Here is a 26,893-nt window from a genome sequence, read left to right on the forward strand (position 1 = left end):
GAGAGAGAGAGAGAAAAAGAAAGAAAGAAATAGTGTGTTTGTGACAAGGGGAGATACAGAGTGTTTGCTAGCATCTAACAAAAAAAAAAAAATGAAAGTGGGAAAGGGAGACAGAAAGCAAAGAAAATTTTTCTAAGCAAGACAGAATTTGTTTGCCAGCGTCTAACAAAAAAAAAAAACAAAGAACGAAAAAGTGGAAGAGGGAAACAAAGCGTATTTAGAAAGAAAATGTAGGTAAGGAAGACAGAGTAAGTGTAAAATGTAAAATGCATTTTTTTTCTTAAACATGAGATATAGTTTAAAGTATACAATGTTTTTGAAAGACACTATATTCTATAATGAGATTATATATACTTTCTCACACATTTAAATCATTTATTTGTTTTAAATCGTTCATCTTTCTCTCCCCTCTCACTCTCACACACACACACACATATACTACTTTGGGAGCAAAAGAGTTTTGTTTATATTTCACAACTATGAAACAAAAACGTTTGTAACAATTTGTCAGTTACCCCCCCCCCCCAACCCGTTTTTCGGACCACAAAAAGGGTTTGGAAATTTTTCAGATTAACAATCGCACGATTTCCGCTAGGGTGTTACGGTTAGGGTTTTAGAGTTAGGGTTAGGGTTTTATGGTTAGGATTACAGTTAGGGTTAAGGTTAGTGTTAGGATTAGGATTAGGGTTGGTGTTAGGGTTACGGTTTTAGGGTCAGGGTTAGGGTTAGGGTTAGGGTTAGAGTTAACCTAGAAGGGACAGGCCCCTTATTTTTGGGTTAAGGCTGTTGGTAAGTTTTCCTAAGTTACTCCAATCCACATCCTCAATGCAAACCTTCAGATCAACCTTCTCCTATGCAGATCTCTAATGCAACTTTAAAATAAATAGTCAATGAGTGGAAATAACCAATAAACTGATTCCTTATGGGATTTCCCAATCAAATTGCCAGCAAACCATTTTCAGCCAAACCAATTTCAATGGATTTCGGTCAAATCTGATGTCGATGTTACTTATTTTGGTTTGAAATAAAGCACTTGATCACTTAATAATCCTAGCTTAATCCTGAGCAGCACCGGGCTATACTGCTAGTGTGAAATAAAAATAAAATTTTATATAACAAAAATTTTAGTGAGTTTTTCTATATTTAGAAGGTTTTACTTAATTTTAAGACGGATTAAAGCTTCGATGCTACATGCTGTATTGGATTGAAAATAATTAAAATGATAATTAATGTTTATTATTTCTTTTGTATGTAAGGTGGTGTGCTGGCAGAATCATTAGCACACCGGGCAAAATGCTTTGCGGCATTTCATCCATCTTTATCTTCTGAGTTCAATTTCTGTCAAGGTCCACTTTGCCTTTCATCCTTTCGGGGTTCATCATCATCATCATCATCATCGTTTAACGTCCGCTTTCCATGCTAGCATGGGTTGGACGATTTGACTGAGGACTGGTGAAACCGGATGGCAACACCAGGCTCCAGTCTGATTTGGCAGAGTTTCTACAGCTGGATGCCCTTCCTAACGCCAACCACTCAGAGAGTGTAGTGGGTGCTTTTACGTGTCACCCGCACGAAAACGGCCACGCTCGAAATGGTGTCTTTTATGTGCCACCCGCACAAGCCAGTCCAGGGGCACTGGCAACGATCTCGCTCGAAAATCCTACAGGAGCCAGTCAGGCGGTACTGGCAACGGCCACGCTCAAAATGGTGCATCTCATGTGCCAACCGCACAAGAACCAGTCCAGGGGCACTGGCAACGATCTTACTTGGCTTGCCGGGTCTTCTCACGCACAGCCCATTTCCAAAGGTCTCGGTCCGTAGTCATCGCCTCGGTGAGGCCCAATGTACGAAGGTCTTGCCTCACCACCTCAGCCCAGGTCTTCCTGGGCCTACCTCTTCCACGGGTTCCCTCAACTGTTAGGGTGTGGCACTTTTTCACGCAGCTATCCTCCTCCATTCTCACCACATGTCCATACCAGCGCAATCGTCTCTCTTGCACGCCACAACTGATGCTTCTAATGTTCAGCTTTTCTCTCAAGATACTTACACTCTGACGGGTATTCACATTGACATTACACATCCAACGGAGCATACTGGCTTCATTCCTTGCGAGCTTACGTATGTCCTCAGCAGTTACAGCCCATGTTTCACTGCCATGTAGCATGGTTGTTCGTACGCATGTGTCATACAGTCTGCCTTTTACTCTGAGTGAGAGTCCCTTTGTCGCCAGCAGGGGTAAGAGCTCTCTAAACTTTGCCCAGGCTATTCTTATTCTAGCAGCTACACTTTCAGCGCACCCACCCCCACTACTAACTTGGTCGCCCAGATAGCGGAAGCTATCGACTACCTCTAGTTTTTCACCCTGGAATGAGATAGAAGTTGTTTCCTGTTTGTTTGCAGTCTTTATTGCACCTGAACATCTGCCACAAACAAAAACTAACTTGCTAGTTAACCTGCCTTTGATGTTGCTGCACCTCTTATGTGTCCATAGCTTGCACCGGGTACATCTTATAGAGTTACTACCTACTCCTTTTCTACATACTGAGCAGGGCCATCTACCTGAAGGGGTTTGTGTTTTATCTACCTTCCTACTTATTAGGATTTTGGTTTTAGCTAGGTTGACTCTAAGGCCCTTCAATTCTAGACCTTGCTTCCACACCTGAAACTTCTCCTCTAGTTCTGATAGTGACTCCGCAATTAGGGCAAGGTCATCAGCATAGAGGAGCTCCCAGGGGCAACCTGTCTTGAACTCCTCTGTGATTGCCTGGAGGACTATGGTAAATAATAGGGGGCTGAGGACGGAACCTTGGTGGACCCCTACCTCTACCCGGAATTCATTGCTGTACTCATTTCCAACCCTCACCTTACTGGCAGCATCTCTGTACATGGCTCGCACAGCTCTCACTAACCATTCTTCTATCCCAAGTTTCCTCATTGACCACAAGATAAGGGATCGGGGGACCCTGTCAAAGGCTTTCTCCATGTCAACGAAAGCCAGGTACAGAGGTTTATCCTTAGCTAGGTATTTCTCTTGCAACTGTCTCACTAGAAATAAGGCATCAGTAGTGCTTTTACCTGGCACGAACCCAAACTGCATCTCATCTAAATTGATTCGCTCCCTAATTAGTTGGGCTATGACCCTCTCTGTAACTTTCATAACCTGATCTAACAGCTTGATGCCTCTGTAATTATTTGTATCTAAAGCGTCCCCTTTACCTTTGTAGCAGTTGACTATGATGCTGCTACACCAGTCATAGGGTATGACTCCTTCGTGTATCACCTGGTTCGTAATACGGGTGACTAGGCTATAGCCAACACTGCCAGATATTTTGAGCATCTCTGCAGTGATTCCTGATGGGCCGGGGGCTTTCCCGGTCTTCATACTCTTAATTGCTTTATCTACCCTGGTACTATCAACTCGGATAGCTGGTCCCTCTATTGGGTCGACATAAGGCAGGCTCTCTTTCTCCCATTCATTCTCTTGATAACATAAATGCCAGTTGAGTACTGGGGTTGATGTAATTGACCCATTTCCTCCCCCAAACTTACTGGTCTTGTGCCAAAATATGAAACAATATTTGTCTTATAACTTTTTAGATAATGTTTTTGGTAAAGCAATAAACCCTGTGTGAGGAGTCATTACTATTAACATTTAATTTTATCTCCTAGCTCTGCAGCAGCTATTTATTGGCTTGGTCTTGAAGAAGGGGCTTTGAAGAGACCCTCTGAGGAAGGGGCTGTGTTAATGGACGTTGCAGACCTTCTGAGGAAGGATTTTTCTCCATGCCTGTCACAGACTTCTGGGGGAAGGGACTGTGCCCACAGCCATTAGCTAACCCTTTGAAGGAGGAGCTACAAGTATTGAAAAGTGGACATTAAAACAATGACAAGGATAATAATGAATTCTTTATATGTTTGTGTGTGCGTGTGTGTATTCGTATATACTAGTGTAAAATGACATGTCAAGTTGCATGCCTTTATGACAAAAAGTAACTTTAGTCATTCAATAAGCAGAGATTGATAAACTAGGTACCAGACTGAAATTGTACTGTACTTGGTTTCAAGGAGGTGCTCCAGCTTCACCAAAGTTCAGTGACTGAAGCCAGTACAAGAATAAAAGAATAAATATTGATCTTCTAAAGAAAACATTGTTTTAATTATAAAATTGCAATATAATTTATTAAAATTTATGATTTATTCTAATTTATTATGTTTTTTCTAGAATCTTTCAGATACATGGCAAGCAGCTGGATCTTTTTATGATTTACCAGATTTTCTGACCTGGAGAGCAACTGGCCATGATTCTAGGTATGTGTCCAACATTGCATCATTTTCATTAAATTGATTTAAAGACGTTTTATGAGGTAGATTTTGAAGAATAAAAGCTTAGTATCCAAATGGATTAAGTGTTGATAGAAGGGAGAGAACTGTGAATAATCCAACTAATGGGAGAAGAAGGGGCTATTAGTATGTTTTTGTTGTTGCTTTTGCTGAGTACTGGTTGTTTTGTCATTATTGCTGTTGTTATTTTTGTTGGGTAAGCAGATGTAGCATTGATTATTGTTGTTGTTTAGTCCCAAATCAGATCTATAATCAGACATTTTCAACTGTGATTCACAACTGTGATCATCCTGTCTTTTTACATAATCTAAGACTACCTTATATAATGTCTTGTATGTTTTTAAGAAAGAAGGATGTGATTTGATGAAATTTGGCTGCTATTTTTAACAGAACCATCCCAAGTTGAGAAGTTCCATATTCAAGAGGTGGGTGACAGAGTATGCAAAAATGTTATTCTTCTCAACGTAGAGCTACTGATGTTTGATATGATTTAGTTTTAAATGTGACATGGTAATAAAGTAGGAGTATTTATTCCAAGGAAGATTGAAAAAACAAAGAAGGATATAAGCTCAGTGTTGCACCAATGTTGTGCTAGTGTTGTATCAGTATCTTATCAGTTATGTATCAATGTTATACCAGTGTTGAATTGGTGCTGTATCAGTGTTGAACCTGTATTGTGCCAATGTTTTAACTGTGTTGTACTAGTGTCGTATTAGTGTTACACCACTAATCACCTGAAACACTAAAAGAATGGATACATTTCATCATATTTTGTTTTCTGGAAATAAGAAATCTCCTCTGGAAGAACTGTGTTTGCATCTGTACTGATATGGCATCACCAATGGTTAAACTCTGTAACAAGTTTTGCTTCTCTTGTAAAACAAGAAAATGCAAATATTGTCTCAGCACATTGCTTTCTTTACGGAGAGGGACGATTTCCTCTCAGAGATGAACTACAAATCATTTTTGATGGCACTACAACAATAGTCAACTTTATTAAACAAAGACAATTCATTTCAGAATGTTTAAAAAGTTATGCAAGAACTAGGACAAAGAGCACATGAATCTTTTACTACATACAAGATTCCAGTGATTGAGCACAGGAAGAATTCTAAACATGGTCTTTGGACTAAAAGATGAACTAAGAATACATTCAAGAAAACAATAAGCTAGAGTTTGACAAGTTCTATGAAGATTACAATTGGTTGTAGAGATTAGTCTTCTTAGCAAACATATTTCACCAGTTAAATCAGCTGAACAAATCATTGCAAGACTCTGGAGAAGAAATATTTGACAATAAGTGATAAAATTCTTGGATTTAAAAGAAGACTGAATCTTTGAAAAAACATCATAAAAGGAAATCTTGAAATATTTCAAATAGTGCTGGATCTTAAGAGTGAAGAAGGATATCAACATATTTCATGCCATTTTGGAACCCACATAGAAGAGCTGTTGGTCACAAGGGAACATTATTTTCCATTTCTTTTAACAGGAGTTTATAATTGGGTAAAGGATCTATATTGTGTATATCCTGCTCCTTCTAAGAACTTGGTTTTCAGAGAAGAGGGAGAACTTTGTGAACTGGTGCCTGATTGTATACTCTTGAGTTTCTATGAAAGAGGAGTATCCTGCCAATAATAAGAAGCAATCAGTATATTATTGTAGTTTTTAATTTCATACATGTTAACTGTTTTTCTTCTTTAACAATTATCAAGAGTAAAGACAGAAATCATCTACTTTCAGTTGAAGGTAACATCTGTATGTTTATCTAAAGTTTGACCTGCATGAAACATTTGTCTATCAAATTACAGAGGCAAATGTCATTATCTAAATTAGATTCAATCATAACCTTGCCTTGACTCATTTTGAAAAAATATCTTCATTTATCTTCAGTATTATTGATAAATGGTTAAGTACCTGTAGCATCATGGCTATATCATATTGAATACTCTGATTCTCATTTTCTCACCAAAGTTAAGCAATGTCAAGCCAAGTTGATACTTAGATGGGTAACTGCTTAGTAAACCTAAGTGTCGTAAGCATCTCCTTTAGGCACAGACAAGCTTGCATCCCAACTATGTGATCTTGGGTTCAGTCCCACTGTATGTCACCTTGGGCAAATGTCTTCTACTATACCTTGGGCCAATCAAAGCCTGTGACTGGATGTGGCAGATGGGACTGACAGAAGTTCATTGTGTGTGTGTGTGTGTGTGTGTGCATGTGTACACATGAGAGTTGTAAACAGTGTTGTTTATTTCTGTGAAAACTATGTGTGACCATGAGAAACATTACATTACTTGGAAACAAAAGTGTGGAGGTTGGTGACAGGAAGGGCATCTGGCCTTAGAAAACGTACCTCAACAAATTCCATCTGAACCATGCAGGCATTGGAGAAGTTAAAACAATGATAATGATGGTGATTATCTATTTCCATTTTGTTTATGTTTATTTTTTGTTAATATAAGCATGTTTGATTTTATTTCTTGTTTGTATGAAAAACACATTTTGAGGTCTCTTGAACAAACAGTTTCAATACCCTAGCTCAAGACCACAGCCTACCATACTGCCATACTGCAAGACTGGTTATGGAAACTTAATTGCGTCATCATAAAAGACATTAACCTTTTGTTACAAACCCGGCTGAAACTGACTCTGGCTCTGAGTACAAATGTCTTGTTTTCATAAGTTTTGAATTAAAATCTCCTATCAAACCTCAGTCACAATTTCTGTTTCTAACACTAACTGAATGATAGCTAAGTTATTTTACTAAATTCTTTGTTATATTTAAAGTAATTGAAAGAAACATAGAGCATCTCAAAATAAATACAGTAACAAAAGGGTTAATGCCTAGCTGGAAAATAACTAATTGAGCTGGAAAATAACTAAGTGAGCTGGAATCTTCCCACTAAATATTCTTGTCAAACTCTCTAAAAACTCTATTGGGATTTTGAATTCCCAGACAGAATGACCTTGTGTCATTCAAATCCATGACAGGTTTTCTCACTTTTTCTACTTGTTCTGCCTAAAATGACTCAAGTTGCCACTCAAAGTTATGTCAGTCAGCTTTATGATAAAGTGTTCTCATTCTTTCTACTTAATATGTTCTTAATGATTATGAGTTATCTTCATATACTATTTAACATATCGTGCAGTGAAAACTAGTACTAATTCCATTTAATGGTGGTGTTCCAGTATGACCACAGCCACATGGCTAAAATGAGTGAAAGAATGAAAGAATGTAAATGCAACTGTTCTAGGTTAATAAAAATTGTATGAGAATGAATAGCAATATTAGTATGGTCATTAGGAATGTAACATGTAACCCACTAAATGTTATCTACCAAATTTTATTTAACAACCCTGATACTAACAGTTATTGTTTTGCAAAAATCAATTATCAGAAAAGCATATAATGTTTTTTATGGACATGTACTTGCATAACAAGGAATTTGATCTGAGATTGTGTGCTGAAACAAAAACAATTGCAGTGTGGAGGATGTTTGTAAGCCATTTAAGAACACACAAAAATTGTTAGTTTCACTTCAACATTTAAATTCAATTTGTGTCAAAATATTTTTGTCATTTTGAAACTGCAACCAGTTCACTGACACAAAGTTTTGTCAGTGAACTGGTCGTGGTTTCAAAGCGACGAAAATATTTTGACACAAATTAAATTTAACTATGTTTGTCTTATGAAATTTAACTTTAGAAAGAAAGAGAGGGTAAAATGATTAATAAAGATATATAATAATATTTATATAGGGGTTTTCAAAGATGCTGCATTAATTTCAAGGTTCTTCAAGAGCAAAACGGTTAGGATGCACCAAGTTAAATAATCTCATTAATTAAACAAATGTGCTGTTACATTAATTAAATAATCATATTGTCGGACATCAGTTATCTGATTAGGTCATGTTATATTAGCTAAATGAACTCATACATACATGTGTGTATGCACAAGCATAACTCTGTGGTTGAGAAGCTCACTTTGCAACCCTGTGGTTTCATATTTAGTCCCACTGCTTGGTAGTTTCAGCAGGTGTTTTCTGCAATGGCCCTAGGCTGAGCAATGCCTTGAGGGTGAGTTTGGTGGATGGATACTATGTGAAAATCTATTGTGTGTGTGTGTGTGTGTGTGTGTGTGTATGCACACACATACACACACACATATATAGAGAGAGAGATAATGATGCAAATAAATAAAACCATTTGGGTTTGATATACAAAATATACAGTGCCCCAGCATGGCCACAGCCTCAAGGCTGAAACATATAAAAGAACATGTATACATTTAAGCGTTACTAAGCATTTTCTATATTGAGCATCTTTGGATCTCATCTGTTGACTCACACTTTTTCATCTCTCTCTCTCTCTCTCTTTGTATATATATATATATATATATATATATATATATATATATATATATGACGTAGTTTTGGTGAAGCATTGTATGGTATAACTTTAAAGATATATTTTTGTTGTATAGGGTCCTTCTCTCATTGTTCTGGCCTTACACAACAAATCCCTTATATATATATATATATATATATATATATATATATATATATATATCTCAATCCTGGGCACTAAACCATTAATCCGTTAATCATTAATTGATGAAGTTAAGACTTTGGTTAATGATTTAACTTTTAAGTTAACTTTGAAAATCATTATTGGACTAATTAACTTCCGTTAACTCAAGTCTGCTTGAGTTAACTTCTGTTAACTCAAGTTACTGTGACAATCTTTAGGCTCAAGGACTTGAAGTCCAATAGCCTTTTCTACTGCAGCCCTTTGGTCGATGCACTTTTGGCAGGCATTGACAAATGGTTTAGGACCCTCCTGGAGGATGAGGAAAGCCAGCTGGCTGCTGCCTTCCACCCCATGTTTCACCTCATCTGGTTGATAAGTATGACAACACCAAGGTCGCCAAGGTGAGGAAAAGCATGGAAGATAAGGTCGAGGAGGCCATGTGGCAGCAGTCTGATGAAGTAAGCAGCAGCAGTGGAGGCAGCAACAATGAGGAGGAGGAGGATGACTTCTTCAGTGGCATCAGCCACAGGAGAGCAGCAGGAGCCACAGGTCACTCAATGACAAGGCTCAGAATATGGTCAAGACCTGGTTGGAGACCAACTCCAAGGACTTGCTGACAAATGCTGCCTTCTTGGGTGAGCAAATGTTGGTGGACTTGTTCATCAAGTTCAACATAGCCATCCCCTCCAGTGCTGCAGTGGAGCATTTGTTTTCTATGAGCAAGGACATCTTGATGGCCAAGAGATCATCCCTGTCTGATGAAAACTTTGATATGTTAATTTTCATGAAGGGCAACATGCATCTCATGAACAAAACAGGAGAAGAGGAAAAATTAAATTATGTATGTATCGTGTTTTTCATTTAAAAAAAAAATTTCTTTTTTTACAGCACTTTATCAATAAACTTTTTTTAGTTTAATACTAATATTGTGTTTCATTTGAGTTTTTTTTTTTTACACTTTTCTGGTTTTAAAAGCCTTTAAAAACCTAAATTAGGGCCAAAACTATGGAATCAGCCTTTTTTTAAAGTTTTTTAAAAGTTAACACTACAAAATCAGCATTTTTTAACTCTAAAGCAAAAAAAAAAAAGCTATAGTTTTGGGGTTCTAAATCCTTTAAAAAGGCCCCAAAAAGCCTGAATTTATAATTTTGACACTTTTTTAAAGGTGTTTTTAGAGCAAAAATTGATTTCTTGTGTTTTCTTTGATAAAAATTAATGTTATATTTTTAAAGAATTAACTGATTCACGGTTATTGAAGTTAACTTTTTGGTTAATGGATTAATGGTTAACGAAGTAAACTTCTTGATTAATGGTGTAACTTTTCGATTAACGTGTGTGTATATATATATATATATATATATATATATATATATATATATATATACATACACACACATACATGCATACATACATACATGTGTGTGTATTTGTGTCTGTGTCTCTGTTTGCCCCACCACCACCACTTGACAACTAGTGTTGCTTTGTATATGGCTTCACAACTCAGTATTATTATTAAGGTGGTGAGCTGGCAGAATCATTAGCACATCAGACAAAATGCTTAGCAGCGTTTCTTCTGGCTTTTGTTCTGAGTTCAAATTCCACCGAGTTTGACTTTGCCTTTTGCCCTCTTGAAGTCAATGAAATAAGTATCAATGTAATTGACTAGACCACTTTCTCAAAATTTCAGGTCTTGTGTATAAAGGATGATTACTATTAATAGCAGTACTAAAAGCAGATAAAGTGTTCTTGGTTTTAAACATCAAACTCAAAATTTCTGACATCTATTAAGAAGAATGTAAATACAAGCAGAAATAGTTGTAATTCTATTCAACACATACCACAAATGGTATCTTGACTGTTCTTCCTGAAGCTGTAGCAGTAATTAATCAATCTATCTATTCTTTTTATTGACTTGTCCTTATATAATTCTATCTCTTTTGTTTCTAGATCATTATGTTCAGTAACATGTAAATGGACTTATCAATCATCTGAGAATGGTCAAGGAAATTGGAACAGTCAGTTTTTTGATTTAATTGGATTGCAAAAACTAACAGAAAATGATTTTGCTAAAATTGGTAAGGTATATACATACATGCATATATAAGATATATGAATACATAAGGTACAGGCATGTATATATATGTATATATATATATATATATATATATATATATATATATATATATATATATATATATTTATAAAAAAGAAGTTTGAAAACGCCAATATATAAAAAAAAAATTAATTTTAATTTATAATTTTGTCAGAGATATTTTTAACATGTTTCAGTTCTTGAAAAAAACGAACCTTATCAAAAATACATATTTAAAAAAATGAAATTAAATGAAAAGTTCATAATTGTTCCTTACTGGTGTCAACAGTCCATGTGGGAGCATTTTTTGTTGGTTGTAGTAGTAGTAGTGACCGTGTTGGTTATATATATATATATATATATATATATATATATATATATATATATATATATATATATGTATATATATATTACATTATGTTTTCTTTCACTTGTTTTGCTCATTGGGCTGTTGTCAAACTGGAGTACTCTCTTGAAGAGTTAGTTGATCATATCAACTCCAGGATTTAGTTGCTTTTGCTGTTTTCAAATTCTGTTACTAATTCTATTGAAATCTTCTTGCCAAACTGCTAAGTTATTGGGATATAATGGTGGCTGTTAAGCAGTAAGTGATAAACACAAACATAAAGATACACACATATTCACATATGTACTTACATACATACATGTTTTTACATCAAGTAAAGTAAATAATAAGAAACTTTTACTTCAAGTAAAGTAAATAATAAGAAACTTTTTACTTAAAATATTTGCAGCTAAAATTATAATTTGAATATTAAAAATTATTTTATTATAGTTTACAAATAACACTATACTTATTTAAGTAGAATTTGGCTGACTTACTACCTTAAATACAGAAAAAAAGTGACTAATTAGACAAACTTGCAAATTAGCTGAGCAGCTTTGTACAATAAATTTAAAAGATGGTAACTGTAAAGAGTGATAAATTAGAAGAACTGGCATTCTTTGCTGCAATATTTTAAGTAAAAAGTTTCTTATTCTTTACTTTACTTGAAGTAATAGTTTGTCCTATACTTTTACAGATGTAACAACTTGTCCTGTACTTTGCCAGGTTTATAATCTTAAGAATATTATTTTTCATGCTCGTATTTTTCTATGTAATCTCCACACATGTACATATCCATTTCCATAACTATGGATACATATGTGTGCAAACATCCAAGAACCTGTGGCTTCCTACATAATCTCTCATATATACCTATATAAATGTGCATATATGCATTCATAACATACTCATATCTATATAAGCCTGTATACACACACACACACACACACACACACACACACACACACACACACACACATATGTGTATATATATACACACACACACACACACACATACACATCCATATATATATATATATATATATATATATATATATATATTGAATTCAAATTACAATGAACATAAACAAACGAAGTTTACTTTTAGAAACGTTGAGATGTCTTAGAAAGTTAAAGAAGTGATTTAAAATTCTCAAACGCAGGATAATGCTAATAATATAGCCTGAACAGGATAAGATACCCCTATTTTGCAGAAAAAAGTGTTGGCGGCCAGCTATGAGACTCAAACTCACACCTCCATGATTACGTGTCGCAGTGCTCTAGACCGATTAAGCTAAACTGCCCAACCACAAATTCTTCTGCAAATTTAAGATGTATAGAAATCTCGCTTTATTAGATGCTATCATATGTTAAATTCAAATTACGATAAACGTAAACAAACAAACGAAGTTTACACACAAACATACTCGCCCTACATATATATACATACATACACACATACATACACATGTATACATACACTCAAATAATGCACACTCATACATACAGACACAATACACATATTCACCTATACATACAAAGCCCTATACATACACATACTTACACACACAGAAATAGGGTTACAATTGTATATACTTATATGTGCGCACACACAGATGCATAGATACACACATACATGTATACATACATATATACATCCGCACACGCAACATACATGCATATATTCGTACATACATACACTCAAAGTATATGCAAGTACCTACCTGGAAAAGGTAAATCACATACTAGTTAGGGTGGGAAGAACCAGGGCATAAAGCACAATGGGGAGATATGTCAAACATTATATGGTGACCATAGATTGCTAGCCACTACACATTCTTTTTTTCTCTCCTTGTTTCTTTCCTTGTTCCTTTCTGTGGAAGAGCGTAGGCTCGAAATGTTAAAGGCCTTTTCACTTCCTAAGCGTTATACTAATACATCTGTTTGTTTTCTACACTACCTGTCTTCGTCTTTTGTTTTTTGTGTGAATTCTCCCTATATATATATATATAACAAATAATAAATGAGTATATGCATATATACGTACAGGTATGTGCATACTTACGTCTACCTGTATATATAGGTGCATATCTGGGTACAGGACATTGCAAATAAAACGTAGACAAAAAAATAATAATAACCAGAGTACAGAAAACACACAGGCCACATAGAGAACATTTTACACACACACACAAAAAAAAAAAAAGATCAAAGGTCTTTCCTGAGCCAAAGGCTGATAATTCCAGTTCCCTGAGTGTGTGCTGTATTTATTCTCCCACTGGTTGGGATGCTGATCCATCACAGGATTACTTATTTTTGTCAGCTGAATGGACTGGAGCAATGTGAAATGAAGTGTATTGCTCAAGAACACAATGCATTGACTGGGCCAGGAATCAAAACCATAATCTTATGATCATGAGTGCAACACCCTAATCACTCAGCCATGTGCCTTCACACACACACACACATGTATGCATGTATATATTGCTGTGCTATGTCAAATATTTATCGTCATTATTGTTTTAATGTTTACATTTCCATATTTGCATGGATTAGAGGGAATTTGTTGATTTGGATTTTCTACAGCTAGATGGCCTTTCTGTTGCTAACCCTCCAGTAAGTTGCTATTTCCCATGTCCAGCCATGTTTCCATGGAAGGTTGCAAATGATGGTCATTGGTTGTATGTAGGTGACACTTGTTTTCAGCTATCATCCTGCAAGGCTAAGAGACTGTAGCACATAACCCCACCACTCACATATATGTATGTATATATGTTTGTGTGTGTATGCATATATATATATATATATATATATATATATATATGCATATATACATGAGTATATGTACATACTTACATCTATATGTATATATATATATATATATATATATATATATATATATATATATATATATATATATATATATATATATGCATATGTGGACACAGGACGTCATGAAACGTGTACAACAAAAAATACGAAGCACAAGTACATGGAATATGAACTATTTTTTTTGACCAACGAAAGACACAAATGGAAAACAAGACAAACAACACAAAAAACGACCCTTCATCAGTTGTTGGCTGTTTTTCTACTCTTGTATTTCGAGCATTTAACAAGATACACTTTTGATAAAACAGTTGCTCCCACAAAGCAAATTAAACAAAATTTAGGATTTTGCAGAGGGTCAAAATTGGTAACACAAAGAGGATAGTGAAAACAAACTGGAAGGGCTACTAAGGGCTGCTGTTGTGGTGGCAAACATATAAGTCAAGCTTGGACAGGAGACAGACAAGAACGCATCTTCCTTGATCCAGCTACAATGGAGAGAAAGAAAGAAACACAAGTTAGGAGAAGAAAGATGGCCGATGGTAATACTTTTGACCACCACTTCCAAACCTACCTTATAGGAAACTGGAAAAGGTTTTTTTAAATGACTGCTTTATATTTTGGAACCGAAGTAAGGAGGACCTTACAAAATTTCTTAAATTAATAAATAGCATTCCTGTCTCAATCCAAATCACTATGGAAATGAACAAAAAGGAACTCCCCTTTCTGGATATTCTGATAATTAAAGAAAATGAGACAGTTACAACTGACCTCTACTACAAGAACATAGACACACCAATATTTAGATTTTATATCTTGCCACCCTTCCCATACAAAAAGAACATATCATTTAATATGGCAAGGTGCACATGCTCAATAGTCAGAGATATTGTTAGACAAGAGAAACAACTGGAAGAACTTAATATATTCCTTCAGAAGCAAAAATACTCCAACAAGTTAATTCAACATGCTATAACAAAAGCAAAGGAAATCCTGATTTCTACCTTATGGAGAATCATTCAGGCTTCATGCGAAAATAAAAATACGAATAGAAATATTCCATTTGTAGTCACCCACAATCCTAAAACCACAACATCCTGTACTTGGCCAAACGATATCTCTCAATTCTACATCAATCACCAAATCTCCAATAAGCAATTAAAAAATCACAAATTATCAACAGACGAAGACAACCACCTAACTTCAAGAGAATCCTAACAAAGGTGAGATTCACATTTGAAAAAGAAATGATCCAAGTTACCAACTGGGGAGACCCCCATTGTGGGACATGTGAATTAATTGAGCAAAGGACAACCAAAAGACTCAAGAATGGGAAGGAATCAAAAGTGAATGCAACCATGAATTGGAAAGCAAAAATCTCATCTACTGCATCACATGCCCACAATGCAATGAAAATTACATTGGGGAGACAGGAATGAAGCTGACCACATGTGTAAATGTGCATAAACAACAAATTAGGGAGTCATCTCTTAGGAATATCCCATGCAGTGAACATCTAGATATCTGTGCAAATGACAAATTTAAAATGTTCCCATTTTACAAAATAAATGTACAACTATGAAAGGCAAAAGAAGAATACTTAATAAGAATTCGAAATCCGAGAATAAACTGAAAATAGCCAACACTCAACATCATAAACAATGGTAAAAGAATATTTATGACTAAAACCATAAGTCTGAAAATAAACCAGAAATAGTTAATACTACCAATGCTACAAAAATAACAACTTCCTTTTTAAGAACCTGTGTGTTTGAAAAGATTAAATGAAAGCTCTCACACACTAGAAAAAAAACTTCGCCAAAAAAATTAGTAACATCCTGATAAAAAGATTTTATAACATTTTTTTGAAAAATAATTTTTAAAAAAAATCACCTTTACACTTCAAAACTGTATTAAGTAAATTTCATAGACGATCAAATATATATATTATATATATATATATATATATATATATATATATATATATATATATATATATATGGGCTGAAACATGGGCTGTGACTGTTGAGGACATGCGTAAGCTCGCAAGGAATGAAGCCAGTATGCTCCGCTGGATGTGTAATGTCAATGTGCATACCCGTCAGAGTGTAAGTATCTTGAGAGAAAAGCTGAACATAAGAAGCATCAGTTGTGGTGTGCAAGAGAGACGATTGCGCTGGTATGGACATGTGGTGAGAATGAATGAGGATAGCTGCATGAAAAAGTGCCACATCCTAACAGTTGAGGGAACCCGTGGAAGAGGTAGGCCCAGGAAGACCTGGGCTGAGGTGGTGAGGCAAGACCTTCGAACATTGGGCCTCACCGAGGCGATGACTACTGACCGAGACCTTTGGAAATGTGCTGTGCGTGAGAAGACCCGGCAAGCCAAGTGAGATCGTTGCCAGTGCCCCTGGACTGGCTCTTGTGCGGGTGGCACATAAAAGACACCATTTAGAGCGTGGCCGTTGCCAGTACCGCCTGACTGGCCTTCGTGCGGGTGACACGTAAAAGCACCCACTACACTCTCTGAGTGGTTGGCGTTAGGAAGGGCATCCAGCTGTAGAAACTCTGCCAAATTAGATTGGAGCCTGGTGTTGCCATCCGGTTTCACCAGTCCTCAGTCAAATTGTCCAACCCATGCTAGCATGGAAAGCGGACGTTAAACGATGATGATGATGATGATGATGATATATATATATATACACACACACAAAGGGCTTCTTTCAGTTTCCATTTACCAAATCCACTCATAAGGCTTTGGACAGCCTGATGCTATAGTAGGAGACACTTGCCCAGTTGGACTGAGCCTGGAACCATGTAGATGGGAAGCAAACTTCTTATCACACAGTCACACCTGCGCCTATTATATGTTTAAATAAATTTATGGAGTTGTGGTTAGTGTTGTGAAATTAGGTCTAAAGTTGCAAAGAAAATCCCTGCAAACCTAAATGTCACCATTGGATTAAATACCTATTGTTGTGACTTCATATATTTATTTATGCTATGTTTAGTCTTTCATGGATTTAGCTCAATTGATGGCTACTGTTGTTGAGACGTGGGGTTGGCTAAATGGGATTTTTTATAGTCATTGGTTAGATATTTCATGGATAAGACAATGAAATATAAAAGAAACTGTTATTCAATTTCAGTGAACACATACTAACATGGAATAAGAAGATGATAACAACAGTAGTAATGATGATGATGATAATGTAACTTGTTAGCAAATTTGAAATGTTTGCTTCCATTGGTGAAATCTAATAAATCCAAAATATATCTGTAGTTGCTATCTCACCCTTGCCTTCAGATTTTTTCCTTAAGAATGAAACTTAATCATTTTCATGTCAAATTAATTAATAAATGTGACTCAATAATCACTCTCAAAACATTCATAACACCTTGTTTTGGTGATAGTGGGAGACATTCAATACTGTATTAAGTCAAACCGAGTACTGACATTGGGATGGTATAGGTACAGAAGATGAAGTGGTATAGGTACTGACAGAGGAGTGGTAAGTTATAGGCATACACAGTGGAGCAGCATAAGCATTGACAGTGAAGTGCTATGGGAACTGACAGTGGAGTGGTATATGTATTCTCAAAAGCAGTAATATGATACAAGTTCTGATTCCATGAAATTATTTTCTCTTTCTTTCAGTGATGTTGACTATTGCTCTAGGTTTATGTTGTCTTTCTCTTACTAAGAAGAAAATTTCAGTTCATTGAGAATCTTATGCATTTGTCACTCAATGCATCAGCTCCCACCTTGATTAGTAAAATAATTCACCATACATCAGTGTGATTGTTCTGCAATTGATTGTGTATGGTTAAACTTAAGCTGTTTGAGCAAGTGTTTAGTTTTAGGAGAATCACCTATAAAACATTTGTTAATCTTCAATTTATTTTACATTCAGCAACTCATTTATACAGTGCTACTGCTCCATCAGAACATGTATCATATTACTGTTTTTGTGAATACATATACCACTCCACTGTCAGTTCCCATACCACTTCACTGTCAATGCTTATGCTGTCCCACTGTGTGTGCCTATAAATTACCACTCCACTGTCAGTACCTATACCATCCCAGTGTCAGTACTCAGTTTAACTTAATACAGTATCGAATGTCTCCCACTATCACCAAAACAAGGTGTTATGAATGTTTTGAGAGTGATTATTGAGTCACATTAATTAATGGTGGTTATTAAAACTACCATAGCTTCAACTGAAAATTTTTTATTTCATCACTCAGTTCTAAGTCAGCAAGATAAATTGAAAGGGTTGACTTGGTGTATTTATTGCTTTAAATGATAGAAAATTAAGGGAATCATTTTAAATGTTGGCTGAAGAAAGTGTAAGATATAGAAACTATATTGAACCTTAGAAAGTTAGGGCTTGCAGTTGAGCTGTCATGTGTTTTTCTTTCTTATTCTCTTTTTAACCCTTTTACGGTGGGAATCGAATACATCCACTCAAAATTTCATTGCCCTTAATTGCAGAAAGCAGTTTTATATATTAATCTATCTTCTGCTGAGGAACATCACGTATGAAACCATTTTTTGTTGAGGCAACATGACCTGCAGAAATACTAATTCTGTAATTTGGTGAATATTTAACTTTATTACTGGAGTAACCATGATATTTTTAATTTCATGCTAATGCTAATTATTTAATTTCATGTTAACGCTAATGTTTCATAAAAATGTTAAATTGTGTTCTACTGTTATAACAGGTAAAGAAGTAAAATTTCCAGGAGAAAATGTCTGTTCAACTGGTCTTTCTGTCGCAGCAGCTGCTGAATTAGGTCTTTCTCCAGGAACAACTGTTGCTACATCCATCATTGATGCTCATGCTGGAACACTTGGTAAGGAATCATCGATATGATGAATATGAGAGACTACTAAGTCTGATCTGAAAGATATGTTAGACTGATGTTAAGATAATTGTGGTAGAAACAAATGGATGATATATTTATATTAGAACATTTTGTAAACAAAGTTATAAGCACCAAGTGTGTTGGTATTCTACAGAAAATATAGGAATTCCCAAATGTAGTACTGTGCTAACCTCGTCCACAGAATTCATATTTTTTTCATCCAAATGATTTTGAAAACTGAGGAATAAATGATAATCAGATGAGACAATGTCCAGTGAATATGGTGAATATTCCCATTCAAACTGCTTCAGCCTTTGGAATGTCATCCTCACTGTATGTGGCCAAGCATTATCCTGATGGAAGAACTCCTTTCATCTTGAAACCAGAGATGGTCATTTTTCTTCTCGCACTCACTTAAGCCACTCAAGCTGCTCACAATGGATCTCCTTTGTTATCGTTTGGTTTAGGTTTAAAAGTTCAAAGTGGACTAAACCTTTCATATCTTACCAAACAGATAACAACACTTTATGCGGGTGAAGACCTTCTTTAGCCTGGGGTGCCAGTGTTTCTCCTTTCCCTACCCACTGTCTTGGGTGCTTGACATTTTTAGAAAGAACTCATTTCTTGTCACCAGTCACTATTTGGTCCAAAAGAGGGTCCATTTGTGAGACGTGACAGCAAAGAAGAGCACACATTCACTCTCTGCATGTGATTAAACTTGGAAAGTTTGTGAGGAACCCATTTACCCAACTTGTTGACTTTTCTGATGGCATGCAGGTGCTGATAAATGGCTTGAATGACTAAATCCAAGCTTCTCTGCTAGTTCCTCAACAGTTATGATGGGATTGTGTTCCACCATGGCTTGGAGGACATCCTCATCGAGCTCTACAGATCTTCCAGGACAAGGCTTGTCTTCTAGGCTATAGTTTCCAGCTTGGAATTTCTGGAACCACCATTAACACTGGCTTACACTTATTGTCCATTCCCCATATACTACATCAATACTCCTCGCACTTTCCGTTGCGTTGTTGCCTTTATTGAACTCATAAAGCAAAATATGCCAAATATGCTCCTTTGTCACTTCCATTGTATTTTTGAAAAAAATAAATGTTAAAATCGAACTGCACTCTTCAAAACTTGTACTAAGAATAAGACCAAGGTAAAATTGCTACCTACTTTTATAGCAAGTTGATGCAGGTAGTTTATCCTGACACCCCTCCAACTTTTAGTTCATGCAATTGAAGAAACTGCATTATTTATGGGATGACCCAATACACACACACACACACACACACACACACACACGCACAAACACACATACTCATGCATGCATTTGTTTCTATATCAAGTTATATGTAGAACCAATTTAATCTTAAAGAATTACTCAATACTTATTAGTGGAGTACATGTTTATTAACTTTTACAAGGAAAAGGTTGACAACAAATTTGAAGTTTGGCTTGCTCGCCTTGATGACAGCAAGCTAGCTGAAACTTTGAAGTCATCCTCAATATTTTCCATGTGAGAGAAAGAAAGAAAGAGATAAATAGATAGAGAGATAGATAGATAGAGAGAGAGAGAGAGAGAGAGAGAGAGAGAGAGAGAGAGAAGTGATATAATTGCTAGAGCTGTAATTAGATAATGTTGAGGACTTTATTGAAACAACAAAGAAAATGATAAGATTTCAACAAATAATTGAACTGCTAGGAAATAGATAAATGATATTAAATTTAAGGTAAGCTGGCTGGACTGTTGGCATGCCAGACAGTTGCTTTGCAGTATTTCATCCATCCATATGTTTTGAGTTCAAATGTCGTCAAGGTCAACTTTGCCTTTCATCCTTTCAAGGTTGATAAGTATCAGTTTAGCACTGGAGTTGATGTAATTAGATAGCCCCCCACACACACACAAACTTCCAGGCCTTATGCTTACAGTAGAAAAGGATATTAGAATTGAGATATTGTGGAATAAATTAAAGATATTCAGTGAGTAACTAAGTTTTAACAGTGCAACAAAATTTTTAATATACAAAAATTAACTGAAGAATTAACAGTAGTACAACACTGGTCTAACATTGTTTTACATGTTTGAGTGGAATTTTATATAAACATACATAATTTTTAACAGATTTTGAAGAAATCCATGGAACGTAAGGGAAAACTAGTTGATGGAAACTAGTTATTTTTGTTGTTTAATACCAGGTGTGCCTCTACAGAGCAGACCTATGATCATCCTCTTAAGTACTACATATGTATTTTTTTAATACACAATACCCTTTTTGTCATAATGTCAGGGTTTGATATGAGGAGATGTTGTTACTATTTCTAGCCAGTCAAATGACCACATAGAGGCTTCCATGAGTTGAATCCTAGATGCTGTGTGGTAATTTTCATTCATTTTCCTTGTCTTCTCTTCTTTCTTTCATACACTTTTTCTTTCTTCTTTCAGGTTCTATAAATTGCAAGCCAAGAGGAATGGTGGCACCACCGCTGCTTAATCGGATGTCACTAATTAGCGGCACCTCGAACTGTCATATAGTGGTATTGTTACTTTTGGATTAATAGAGTTTTAAAATACAGTCGTTGTCATTGTCATCACTACCACCACCACTATGTCATGACTACTATCACTATCTTCCCACCACCACCATTACAATTGCTATCATCACCACCATAATGACCAACATCTCCACATCACCACCACCACCACCAAAACCACCACCACCACCACCACCACCACCAACTCCATCATCACCATTGTTTCTAATGTTATCACCAGCTGAACACAATGTGTTGGCAGAATTAAAATATTTGATAAAAAAGACCATAAATGGTCCTTTACATTCTGAAGAATCATTAGAGCATTGGAAAAAATGTTAAGCATATTTGTACCTGCTCTTTACATTTTGAGTTCAAATCCAGCTGAGATGAAGTTTATTTTTGATTCCTCTGGGATCAATGAAGTATAATACCAATCAAATATTGGGGTTGGTATAACTGTCAGCTCCTTTCTGCACTGTCCTTGTGCCTTGTCAGAAAGATTGTGGTGTTGAACAAATGCCTTGCATTCTTTGTTCCAGCTCTTTGCATCCTGAGTTTAGAACTCCTGGAGTCAACTTTGACCTTTTTCTGGGAGCAGTTAAATAAAGTACCTTTTAAGTAGTAGGGTTAATTAGATTTGTAGCATTGTACCTATTTTAGAAATGATTATTCTCCTTTCTTTTCTCCTGTATGTTGTAGCTGTGGGTGCCTTTACTGCAAAGAATGGAGAATGTGAGGGGTATCCAACTTGCAGTTAGTCACAGGAGAGCCATGTCAGCATACATGATCAATGTTGTTGTTATGGTGTTGGACACTCTGCATATGGAAGTGATTGATGCTATACTGAAATAGTACCAGGTATATACAGGAGCACATATAAACTGGGATAACTCTATGGACTTGCAACTGGTTACTTATAGAGGCAAATCTATATTGGTCAGAAATAAGTCTATGTTGGTCAGAAACAGGACTATCTATGTTCGTTAAGATTTTAATGTCGGTGATATTAAACGTTATACACAGATTTTCTTTTTATTTAAAAATTAATTTATGTGAAGTATACATTGTTGAATGAATTACATTTTTCTTTCTTTTTTCTCAAAAGTTAAGCTCATCTGCCAAATTTGTACCTGGCGTGTGGGGTCCTTATTACTCATCAATTCTGCCCCAGCTTTGGTCAACTGAAGGTGGTCAAAGTGCTGCAGGTGACCTGGTATGTATTCTCTTTCTTCACTATAATTGTATGATTGTTTATGGAAGCACATCGTCATCATTATCATCCTTTAACGTCTGTTTTCCATGCTGGCATGGGTTGGACAGTTTAACCAGAGCTGGTAAGCTGGAGAGCTGCACCAGGTTCCAGTCTGATTTGGTTTGGTTTCTACAGCTGGATGCTTTTCCCAACACCAAGCACTTTACTGCGTGTGTTGGGTGCTTTTAATGTGGCACCAGCATGTGCACTCTTACATGATGCCAGCACAAGTGCTTTTCACATGGCACTGACCAGGACTCTTGCAAACCAATCTTCTTCACCAGAGGGAGCAGTCTTAACACTTCTTGTGTGGAGGACAGGTCTTCTTGATTACCACAGAATGGTAATCTCTTAGTAAGCCAAATTCATAATTCACTTTTAGTCCTTAGCTCTTATATTTCACTTGACTCTCATCATCTGGTATAAAGTCACCTCCCTCCCTGTTACAATCCCACTAGGGCTCAAGGCTTTTCTCTTTGCCTTGCAAGTTACTTGGTGATCTCACTTGTTCAATCACAAGATCAGTTTGTGTTTTCATTACATATTATGCTCTTCTAATTGTGCATTATTATTATTATGAGGTTTTTTCTTCAATTTTGTTTTCTTTTCTTGCCAAGTGTTTTTCCAACTCCTATGGCAAAGAAACTCACTATATACATTGATAAACTAAACACACCAGAAGTTATATGAAAAAAAAGAAATAATAAATAAATATGAATTAAAATACATTAGTAGTCGTTCTCACATCGACAATAGTCTTCTCAATGTGTGTGACTTACCAGTTAAAACAATCTTTTGCACTTCTTGCAGGCATGGTAAGCCAGAGATTGTTCTCAAATAATTTTCAGTTCCTTTTTTGATCATTCCTAGTACTTTTACAATCACTGGTATTGTAACTACTTTGAGATGCAACATTTTTTCAATTTTAATGAGCAAATCTTTATATTTTCTGAGCTTGTCAAATAATAATTATAATAATTATCATTATCGTCATCATCATCATCATCATCATCATCATCATCATCATCATCATCATCATCATCATCATCATAGTCATCATCGTCGTCGTCGCCATCACCGCCGCCGCTGTCGTCGTCATTATTATTAAGGTGGTAAACTTGACAAAATTGTTAGCACACCAGGCAAAATGCTTAGCTGCATTTCGTCCCTCTTTATGTTTCAAGTTCAAATTCCGCCAAGGTCAACTTTACCATTCATTCCCTTTCGGGGTCAATAAAATAAGTACCAGAAATTTCTGGCCTTGTGCCAAAATTTGAAATCACCATCATCATTATTATTATTGAAGACGTAGCACAATATCCAATATTGTGATGTTGTACATTGCACATACTGTGTGTACCAGGGATTTGCACTGTCTGTGAAGTCATAACAAGGACCTCAGACAGACAGTACTTTATGCAGCATGCATGCAGTTCCAAGTAAAGCTGAGTTTTGTAATATATCAAGATTGTAGTGTGTTTCTAAAGTCTCCAGATGTTTCTTCAGGTTAGGTGATATTGAACCCAATGCTCCGCTAACAACAGTAATAACATTTATGTTTGACTCTCATAGCTGCCACATCTTGGTCATCTCAGTTTTCAGGTCTCCATATTTGTTGATCTTTTCTTTTTCTTTCATGATAATATCATGATCTCCTGGCACTGCCACATCAGTTATTGGGCACTCTTGATTATCCCTATTAAAGACTACTATATCCGGCCTTCAGTGCTCTAACTCCTTGTCAGTCTGGAAGTCAAAGTCTCAGAGGATCTTTTCCTTCCCGTTTTCGTCCATTACTTTTTCTGGTATATGTTGATTCTAAGCACTTGTTATCTCATATCCACATATACAGCATAGTAGCCAGTGAAGGTTTTGATCTACCTTGTCATGCCTGCACTTGTACTCTTTCTATGCAAGACTTTCACTAGCTCTAACAATGTGAATCATGCTTTCAAACTTCTTCCCACACATTCTGCAGAGGTTTGTTGCATATGTGTTTTATGTATCCCTTTTCACTTAGTTGGTATTCAATGCCTGATCCTGGGCAACGATGATTAAGCTTTCAGTCTTCTTTTTATGGTCATCTTTGCTGAGTCATGTCATGATGCTTCCTGACCTTTTAAGTTGTTAGTTTCATGGTGGAACTGACCATGTAATTCTATGCAGAATAGTGTTTCTTCTCTTTCATTGGCTATTCCCAATCAGAATTCATTAGTACTCTCTGTTCTATTGGTATATCCTTCTGCCTTAGCATATTATTATTATTATTATTATCATTATTATTATTTTTCTTTTTATTTCAGCTTTTTTTGTAACTCTTTATGTCTTGTATGTATAGCAGGCTTGCTTCCTGCAGCCTATGGTAGCATGGTCTCTGTTCTTTTTAACTATCTAATACTTACCTGGTTATTATTATTATTATTATCATGGCAGTGAACTGGTGGAATCCTTAGCACACTGGGTAAAATGCTTAGCAACATTACATCTGTGTTTACATTCCAAGTTCAAATTCCACCGAGATCAACTTTGCCTTTCATATTTTTGGGGTCAATGAAAGAAGTACCAGTTAAACACTGGGGTTGATATCAACTTCCTTCTCCCCTCAAAAATTACTGGTCCTGTGCCAAAATTTGAAAGCATTATGATTATTATTATTATTAATATTATTATTTTTATTATCACCATAATCATCATCATCATCATTATCATCATCATCATCATCATCATTATTATTATTATTATTATTATTATTATTATTATTATTATGGCAGACAAGTTCATTAGCACTCCAGGCAAAATGCTTAGTGGTATTTCATCTATCTTTAAAGTCTGAGTTCAAATTCCACTGAGGTCAACTTTACCTTTCATCCTTTCAGATTTGATTAATTAAGTACCAGTGAAACACTGGGGTCGATGTAATCAACTAGTCCCCTCCCCCCAAATTTCAGGCCTTGTGCCTTTACTAGAATGGATTGTTATTCTTCTTCTTCTTCTTCTTCTTATTATTATTATTATTATTATTATTATTATTATTATTATTATTATTATTATTATTATGGCAGCGAGCTGGCAGAATTGTTAGTATGTCAGACAAAATACTTAGTAGCATTTCGTTCATTAATATGTTCTGAGATCAAACTCTGCCAAGGTTGACTTTGCCTTTCATCCTTTAAGGATTGATGAAATAAGTACCAGTTAAGCACTGGGGTTGATGTAATTAACTATCCCCAGCTCCCATAATTTCGGGCCTTGTGCCTATAGGCCTATAGTTGAAAGAATTATTATAAATTTTCTCTTATTCTTTTCTCTTGTTTATCATTATCGCAATTATTGAACTCAGAATTTCCATTTCATTTGTTCCTTTTTTGTGTGAAATGTCAATTATCATGTTATCAGTTATCATATGATCAATTATCATGTCTAATGCTTCTTCAAATAAATTCCTGTATTTTCTAGCTTGACCATATTGTGAAAAATCATGCTGCATTTCCAGCTATTAAAGAAAAAGCAGAAAAGAGGTAAGGATTAAATATGTATGTTTGTATGTATACATACAATATATATGTGTGTGTGTACTCCTATCCACCTTTATATAATGTGGGATTGTCATGTAGCTTCTCTATAGCAAGACATCTCTGCTTGTCCCTGGTATAAAGCCATCTCTCCATCCTCTCAGATATTCCCCTCCCCACACACCTTTCTTGCTCTTTCATGTTTTGCTAGTTACGTGACAACCTCACAAGTGCCAGTAGTGTGACAAAAGCACCCAGTGCACACTGCAAAGTGATTGGTGTTAGGAAGGGCATCCAGCAATAGAAACCATCCTAAAGCTGACATGGAGCATGATGCAGCTCTTGCAGCTCACTAGATCCTTTTTAAACCATCCAACCCATGCCAGTATGGAATATAGATGATTTATGATGATAATGATGGTAATAAATATGCATGTATATACAAGAAAATATAGACATATATTATATGTATCATTATCATCACCATCATCATCTAACATTCAGTTTCTGTGCTGGTATGGGTTGGATGGTCTGATAGGAGCTAGCAGGCCAGAGAGTTGTACAAGACTCCAAT

The 26,893-nt window shown here is 35.7% G+C and overlaps 1 protein-coding gene across 6 annotated transcripts in view; it reads left to right on the forward strand.

Moving 5' to 3' along the window:
- Nucleotides 1-26,893, forward strand: part of LOC106874293 (FGGY carbohydrate kinase domain-containing protein) — a 100,434-nt gene that overhangs the window by 44,661 nt on the left and 28,880 nt on the right. For all 6 annotated transcript variants that reach the window (XM_014921973.3, XM_089357435.1, XM_014921971.3 and 3 more), the window contains 6 exons: nt 4,223-4,308; nt 10,822-10,949; nt 18,874-19,005; nt 21,464-21,555; nt 22,661-22,768; nt 26,264-26,325. In XM_014921973.3, coding sequence (XP_014777459.1) covers nt 4,223-4,308; nt 10,822-10,949; nt 18,874-19,005; nt 21,464-21,555; nt 22,661-22,768; nt 26,264-26,325 — 608 coding nt within the window. The remainder of the gene's footprint in view (nt 1-4,222; nt 4,309-10,821; nt 10,950-18,873; nt 19,006-21,463; nt 21,556-22,660; nt 22,769-26,263; nt 26,326-26,893) is intronic.

Source organism: Octopus bimaculoides, chromosome 9 (assembly GCF_046866305.1).
Source record: "Octopus bimaculoides isolate indiv1 chromosome 9, ASM4686630v1, whole genome shotgun sequence".
In the NCBI taxonomy this organism is placed as follows: Eukaryota; Metazoa; Mollusca; class Cephalopoda; order Octopoda; family Octopodidae; genus Octopus; species Octopus bimaculoides.